The sequence below is a fragment of the Cherax quadricarinatus genome, chromosome 100, assembly GCF_038502225.1.
Source record: "Cherax quadricarinatus isolate ZL_2023a chromosome 100, ASM3850222v1, whole genome shotgun sequence".
In the NCBI taxonomy this organism is placed as follows: Eukaryota; Metazoa; Arthropoda; class Malacostraca; order Decapoda; family Parastacidae; genus Cherax; species Cherax quadricarinatus.
The window spans coordinates 5,215,719-5,224,261 of NC_091391.1; the positions used below are offsets into that span (position 1 = coordinate 5,215,719).

The window sequence follows — 8,543 nt, forward strand, 5'->3', positions numbered from 1 at the left end:
CAGCTATCAAAACTTTGGAGTCCAGTCCCTGGACCAATTATGTACCTCTGTAATCTTTTGACTACCGCTCCAGGTAAAACTCCAGGTAAACTCCGCCCACAGGATGGGTATGGGGTGCATAATAAACATTAAACTAAAACTAACCATTTTCAGTTGTGAAAAAAAGTGGAAAAAGTAATGTTAAGTTTGCATACATACCAGGCTTGCTGGGCAGAGCAGACACCCAGACTACAACCTGCAGAGAACATTTTACCAGTTAAGGCAGATACAGAAATAAGAATTTTTAGTAATAAAAAAAGCTTCCGCACGAGCCTAGCTTCCCAAAATTTTACATTTTTATATTAACTTTAGTAGTCTAATTCTTTTTCCACTAACCTGGTTATTGAACCTTACAAGGTATCCTGCTTAAATGGGACAATCTTAACTGTTATAGTTCTTGTGCTAAAGTATATTAGATCTGGGGAGCCCCGGTGGCTAAAGCTCTCGCTTCACACACAAAGGACCCGGGTTAGATTCCCGGCGTGATTGAAACTTCGCCGCTTATCCGTACACCTGTTCTGTTCACCTAGCAGTAAATAGGTACTCAGTGGTTAGTGGACTGGTGTGGGTCGCATCGTGGGAACAAGATTGAGGACCACAATGGAAGCAAGTCCATGACGCACTAACATTCTTGGATGGTTAAATGAAAGTTGTAGGAAACAATCTCAAGCGATTAGCAGAAAATTCAACTGGGAACCTCACCCAACTAGATTACTGGTCTAAGAGGCAAGTTAACCATAAGTTGCCTAGGAAAAGTAACCAACTGAATGAAAATTGTGAATTTAGTCTACAAATTGTAGACAGTTCGGCAAGATTTTAGACAAGCAGAAGTCCTTAGTATTGCATAGATTAAGATTCCAGCAGTATTTTAAGGTTGCTCTAAAAGGTAAAGTATTAGCCAGAGTACCTGGAGTTTACCAGGGTCAACGGGGGTCAACGCCCCCGCGGCCCGGTCTGTGACCAGGCCTCCTGGTGGATCAGAGCCTGATCAACCAGGCTGTTACTGCTGGCTGTACGCAAACCAACGTACGAGCCACATCCCGGCTGGTCAGGTACTGACTTAGGTGCTTGTCCAGTGCCAGCTTGAAGACTGCCAGGGGTCTATTGGTAATCCCCATTATGTATGCTGGGAGGCAGTTGAACAGTCTCGGGCCCCTGACACCCCTGCTTTTCATTGGGGGGATGTTGCATCGTCTGCCAAGTCTTTTGCTTTCGTAGTGAGTGATTTTCGTGTGCAAGTTCGGTACTAGTCCCTCTAGGATTTTCCAGGTGTATATAATCATGTATCTCTCCCTCCTGCGTTCCAGGAAATACAGGTTCAGGAACCTCAAGCGCTCCCAGTAATTGAGGTGTTTTATCTCAGTTATGCGCGCCGTGAAGGTTCTCTGTACATTTTCTAGGTCAGCAATTTCATCTGTCTTGAAAGGTGCTGTTAGCGTGCAGCAATATTCCAGCCTAGATAGAACAAGTGACCTTGAAGAGTCATGGGCTTGGCATCCCTAGTTTTGAAGGTTCTCATCCATCCTGTCATTTTTCTAGCAGATGCGATTGATACAGTGTTATGGTCCTTGAAGGAGAGATCCTCCGATATGATCACTCCCAGGTCTTTGACGTTTGTGTTTCGCTTTATTTTGTGGCCAGAATTTTTGTACTCTGATGAAGATTTAATTTCCTCGTGTTTGCCATATCTGAGTAACTGAAATTTCTCTTCGTTAAACTTCATATTGTTTTCTGCAGCCCACTGAAAGATTTGGTTGATGTCCGCCTGGAGCCTTGCAGTGTCTGCAATGGAAGACACTGTCGTGCAGTTTCGGGCATCATCTGCAAAGGAAGACACGGTGCTGTGGCTGACATCCTTGTCTGTCAGATACGAGGATGAGGAACAAGATGGGAGAAAGTACTGTGCCTTGTGGAACAGAGCTTTTCATCGTAGCTGCCTCGGACTTGACTCTGTTGACTACTACTGTGTTCTGTTAGTGAGGAAGTTATAGATACATCGACTGGCTTTTCCTGTTATTCCTTTTAGCACGCATTTTGTGCGCTATTACGCCATGGTCACACTTGTCGAAGGCTTTTGCAAAGTCTGTATATATTACATCCGCATTCTTTTTGTCTTCTAGTGCATCTAGGACCTTGTCGTAGTGATCCAATAGTTGAGACAGACAGGAGCGACCTGTTCTAAACCCATGTTGCCCTGGGTTGTGTAACCGATGGGTTTCTAGATGGGTGGTGATCTTGCTTCTTAGGACCCTTTCAAAGATTTTTATGATATGGGATGTTAGTGCTATCGGTCTGTAGTTCTTTGCTGTTGCTTTACTGTCCCCTTTGTGGAGTGGGGCTATGTCTGTTGTTTTTAGTAACTGTGGGACGACCCCCCGTGTCCATGCACTACACTAAACGCTAGAACCTATTCAATTTGACATCTGGATACTATAATTTATATATCCACGTATTTAGGATTCGTATGGGTACTACGTACCGTAAACTTCCCTTCATCTCTCACTATACCATTCACTTATATATCCATACCTCACCTAAGCTATCTGTGCTTGGGGATCAACTGCAGCAACACACCTAAAGCCAATAATAACCCAACAAAAAGCTGCAGTAAGAATAATCACTAAATCCCATCCCTGGCAACACCCCCCCCCCACCCCACTCTTCATCGATCTAAACTTACGCCCTGTTCAGAACATCCACACTTACTGTGCAATCTATATCTTCAGGAACTTAAATTCCAATGTTAACCTTGACCTAAAACACTTTCTTGATAGTTGTGACAGGATCCACAGGCATAACACCAGACAAACATCTGACATTCCCCATGTCCGACTAAACCTTTACAAAAATTAAATATATTTCAAAGGACCTAAAATCTGGAACACCCTACCTGAAAACTCTAGAACTGCAGACACATTCATCACTTTCAAAACTACAGTTAGAAAACATCTTATCTCCCTGATCCACCCCGACAACTAACTACATAACCACCTGGTGGTTCACAATTACACTCGCTCACCCACTGACTATAAACCCAGAAATACTAATCTTAAAATAATAAATCCTAACTAGTCATAAGTTTGCCTATGATACTCAAATATACACACTTTGTATTGTGCCAAAACAAAAGCATTCACATTGCTAAACTCACAAATTATGATGTAGTCACAGCCTTAATACCATAATCTGTAAGGATTTAATGTTGAGAATTAATTAAAGTCTGCCTGAAATGCCTAGCCATGCTAGGTGTCCTAGTGGCCCCCTCTGTAAAGCCTAGCCATGCTAGGTGTCCTAGTGGCCCCCCCCCCTCTGTAAAGCCTAGCCATGCTAGGTGTCCTAGTGGCCCCCCCTCTGTAAAGCCTAGCCATGCTAGGTGTCCTAGTGGCCCCCCCTCTGTAAAGCCTAGCCATGCTAGGTGTCCTAGTGGCCCCCCCTCTGTAAAGCCTAGCCATGCTAAGTGTCCTAGTGGCCCCCCCTCTGTAAAGCCTAGCCATGCTAGGTGTCCTAGTGGCCCCCCCTCTGTAAAGCCTAGCCATGCTAGGTGTCCTAGTGGGCCCCCCCCTGTAAAGCCTAGCCATGCTAGGTGTCCTAGTGGCCCCCCCCTGTAAAGCCTAGCCATGCTAGGTGTCCTAGTGGCCCCCCCTCTGTAAAGCCTAGCCATGCTAGGTGTCCTAGTGGCCCCCCCTCTGTAAAGCCTAGCCATGCGAAACACCAACGTCAAAGACCTGGGAGTGATTATGTCGGAGGATCTCACCTTCAAGGACCATAACATTGTATCAATCGCATCTGCTAGAAAAATGACAGGATGGATAATGAGAACCTTCAAAACTAGGGAGGCCAAGCCCATGATGACACTCTTCAGGTCACTTGTTCTATCTAGGCTGGAATATTGCTGCACTCTAACAGCACCTTTCAAGGCAGGTGAAATTGCCGACCTAGAAAATGTACAGAGAACTTTCACGGCGCGCATAACGGAGATAAAACACCAATTACTGGGAGCGCTTGAGGTTCCTGAACCTGTATTCCCTGGAACGCAGGAGGGAGAGATACATGATTATATACACCTGGAAAATCCTAGAGGGACTAGTACCGAACTTGCACACGAAAATCACTCACTACGAAAGCAAAAGACTTGGCAGACGATGCACCATCCCCCCAATGAAAAGCAGGGGTGTCACTAGCACGTTAAGAGACCATACAATAAGTGTCAGGGGCCCGAGACTGTTCAACTGCCTCCCAGCACACATAAGGGGGATTACCAACAGACCCCTGGCAGTCTTCAAGCTGGCACTGGACAAGCACCTAAAGTCAGTTCCTGATCAGCCGGGCTGTGGCTCGTACGTTGGTTTGCGTGCAGCCAGCAGCAACAGCCTGGTTGATCAGGCGCTGATCTACCAGGAGGCCTGGTCACAGACCGGGCCGCGGGGGCGTTGACCCCCGAAACTCTCTCCAGGTAAACTCTCTCCAGGTATGCTAGGTGTCCTAGTGGCCCCCCTCTGTAAAGCCTAGCCATGCTAGGTGTCCTAGTGGCCCCCCTCTGTAATTAGTATTTTATAACATGTAAACCCCACATTGTAACCCTTATAGAAAATAAACTTGAATTGAAGGGTTGGGCTATTTGCCGCTTTGAAAATAGTTACAATAAACTAAACTGGACGAGGTGCACAAGAGAACATGGAAGCAACTATCATTAATCACCCTTCGAAGATTAATGACAACTGGTGCAAGTTTTTAATGAAGCTGTGACGTTGAAAACTTTAGGTAGAGGGGTGTTAATGTTGCAGTTTAAAAACTGTAGTGTAAAGCACCCTTCTGGCAAGACAGTGATGGAGTGAATGATGGTGGAAGTTTTTCTTTTTCGGGCCACCCTGCCTTGGTGGGAATCGGCCGGTGTGATAATTTCACATAGCTAAGGTCACTAGTTTTATCAAACTATGATTACCATAAGTATATATAAATATTACGCCAATATTATAAGCTTAAACGTTTATTGTGTACATATTACCATGTGGGAGATATAAAATGTGCAGAACAAAGAGGAGCAAAGATTTCTGTAGCCATGACAGGAAAGTGTCCAATGAAGTATGGTGAACGGTCAGCGTTTTGAAGGTCGAAGAGGTCAGGTTACTCGGGAAGACCTTATGACCAAAGCGTAGAGGCTACTATAATTGTCGTCAGCAATAACTTACCAAAAGTCAGGCAGCTATTCCATGTACAGGAATGGTATATAATACAGACAAGATTAAATTAAATACACAAATAACCCGCACATAAAAGAAGCTTACGATGACGTTTCGGCCCGACTTTCACCATTTACAAAGTCACAACATGACTTTGTAAATGGTACAAGTCGGGGCGAAACGTCGTCGTAAGCTTCTCCTTTATGTGCGGGTTATTTGTGTATCGTTCCAGTCACGGTATTGTGCCTTTTTTTGTTATTTAAGATTAAATTAAGGCGCACTATATCTGGGTATCTATTTTAGACTTCTCGCCATCCAGTGACTCAGTACAAATCCCAGTTCTACTGTCTTCAAATTATGTCCAAGAATCTCTATTGATAAAGCCACTGATGGCGAAACTTCTAAAACGAAGATACCCAGATGTTTCACATGTCTATTTCAGACATGCTATTTTTTTTTTTTTTAAGCATTTAGATATTTTGGAGGCCTAACTGGATTGTACCAAGTCCTCAAATCCAACCCATTACTATCACGATATTCTTGCAGCTATTAGATTGTCAGTCAACTTAGTTACTTATTAGGGCTGAAGAATCAATTTGTAGTGTTAGGTTTTTAATAAACGGCCTAAATTCTACTAAAGTATCTTCCAGATACTTGATACCACCATACCTGGAGTTTACCTGGAGAGAGTTTCGGGGGTCAACGCCCCCGCGGCCCGGTCTGTGACCAGGCCTCCTGGTGGATCAGCGCCTGATCAACCAGGCTGTTGCTGCTGGCTGCACGCAAACCAACGTACGAGCCACATTACCATTAAATTCCGGTACGTTCTTACTCGTAACTCATGGTAGAATTATTAGAGTATAGTAACAGGTTGGCCAACGCATTGCCTACCTAAATTAATATACAGGATTATTAGTGTGAAGGGCTAGTAACCCAGGAGATAAGAAGATTTCGTTCGGATTTTTAATCCCGGAGGGTTAGCCACCCAGGATAACCCAAGAAAGTCAGTGCGTCATCGAGGACTGTCTAACTTATTTCCATTGTGGTCCTTAATCTTGTCCCCCAGGATGCCACCCACACCAGTCGACTAACACCCAGGTACCTATTTGCTGCTAGGTGAACAGGACAATAGGTGTAAGGAAACGTGTCGAAATTTTTCCACCCGCCGGGAATCGAACCCGGGCCCTCCGTGTGTGAAGCGGGAGCTTTACCCACCAGACCAGCGGGCCAAACTGAAGTTGAAGATTTTAAAGAGAGAAGAGAAATTTTTTCCTTTCCTTTCTGAGGAATGGCAGGAAGGAAAGGAAGAAATTGGTGGGTTTTCAACGTAAAAAAAATATTTATACTAGTAAATAAAAAGGAATAAGATGCAAAAATAGTGAAAGCTGAGGAGCGGGGAGCAAACTTAGTTAAATCTGGAGGAATCTTACATGGCCTGGGTGGAAATTGTGGCAGATTGAGCAGAAAAGCTTAAGAGATAAAGGGAGTTGTTTAAGGTCAAGGACACATATGCAACAGAACTTTATTCCGAAAAGTTTCGCCCACACAGTAGGCTTCTTCAGTCGAATACAGAAAGTAGGCAGGAACAGTAGAGATGTGAAGACGATGTAATCAGTCCATCACCCTTGAAGTCGTAGAATTTGAGGTTGTCAGTCCCTCAGCCTGGAGAAGTTCAGTTCCATAGTCAGGAACTATCTGAACTTCTCCAGGCTGAGGGACTGACAACCTCAAATTCTACGACTTCAAGGGTGATGGACTGATTACATCGTCTTCACATCTCTACTGTTCCTGCCTACTTTCTGTATTCGACTGAAGAAGCCTACTGTGTAGGCGAAGCGTTTCGGAATAAAGTTGTCTAACTGTTGCATATGCGTCTTACCTTACAACCTGTCGGTATTGTATACCATTTTGATGTTTAAGGTCAAGGAAAGTGTGCACGTATTTAATTCCTCGTATGATTAGGTAATGTCAAGGTGCTAAAGTACTCCACCCTCACTAGTCCTTCTCCCTTCCAGCTATAATATAACTTTTAGCTTGAGATGATGAAGGGACTGTTCTTGCATTAAAATTGAAACCCCATTTGTATTTACCTAATATTCTTCGACAAGTCTGTAAATACACTTACCAAAATATTTCTTTCAAATCAACAAGTTCTTTTGCATGAACCCAGTTAATACTTGATTTAATAAAATTCCCAATACCAGTAAAGGGGTCTTACTTACAACTACCTACATATTCTATAATCAATAATAAACCCACATATTCTTTAAACAGCGAGACATTTCCTGTATGGAAGCCACAAGACACTTACAGAGAGAGCAAGTATGATTCTCCAGAATATAATCCAAGACATGATAGCAAATCCACGTCACTCGTCCACCTCGACCAGGGGAAGACTGGGGTTGTTTGTTCCTTGGCATATTCACGATAGTTTAGATAATTGTGTGTATTGGCGACTGCCTTGTTACCTGGTTAATTAGTTGGTTCAAAATTGAGTTTCATGTATTTCATTTGTGGGAAATACTCTGCCCAACAAGCGACTTTCTGTATAGTAGTATGTCATTGATGTCAGCTATGATCTGTATACCTTGTACATGTACTTGTATACCTTGTACATGTACTTGTATACCTTGTACATGTACTTGTATACCTTGTACATGTACTTGTATACCTTGTACATGTACTTGTATACCTTGTACATGTACTTGTATACCTTGTACATGTACTTGTATACCTTGTACATGTACTGGTATATCTTGTACATGTACTTGTATACCTTGTACATGTACTGGTATATCTTGTACATTACTTGTATACTTTGTACTTGTACTTATATACCTTGTACATGTACTTGTATACTTTGTACATGTACTTGTATACCTTGTACATGCACTTGTATACCTTGTACATGTACTTGTATACCTTGTACATGTACTTGTATACTTTGTACATGTACTTGTATACCTTGTACATGTACTTGTATACCTTGTACATGTACTTGTATACCTTGTACATGTACTTGTATACCTTGTACATGTACTGGTATATCTTGTACATGTACTTGTATACTTTGTACTTGTACTTGTATACCTTGTACATGTACTTGTATACTTTGTACATGTACTTGTATACCTTGTACATGCACTTGTATACTTTGTACATGTACTTGTATACCTTGTACATGTACTTGTATACTTTGTACATGTACTTGTATACCTTGTACATGTACTTGTATACCTTGTACATGTACTTGTATACCTTGTACATGTACTTGTATACCTTGTACATGTACTTGTATACCTTGTACATGTACTTGTATACCTT

At 42.8% G+C, this 8,543-nt stretch overlaps 1 protein-coding gene across 4 annotated transcripts in view; it reads right to left on the reverse strand.

The window, feature by feature from the left end:
* LOC128704604 (uncharacterized) overlaps positions 1-7,654 on the reverse strand; it is a 27,626-nt gene extending 19,972 nt beyond the window's left edge. For 3 of the 4 annotated variants that reach the window (XM_070079601.1, XM_053799711.2, XM_070079599.1), the window contains exon 1: positions 7,531-7,654. In XM_070079601.1, coding sequence (XP_069935702.1) covers positions 7,531-7,639 — 109 coding nt within the window. In that variant the 5' untranslated portion in view covers positions 7,640-7,654. Of the gene's footprint in view, positions 1-198; positions 236-7,530 lie in introns of all 4 variants that reach the window. The other variant, XM_053799710.2, reaches the window with a different exon arrangement.
* Positions 7,655-8,543: the final 889 nt, after the last annotated feature.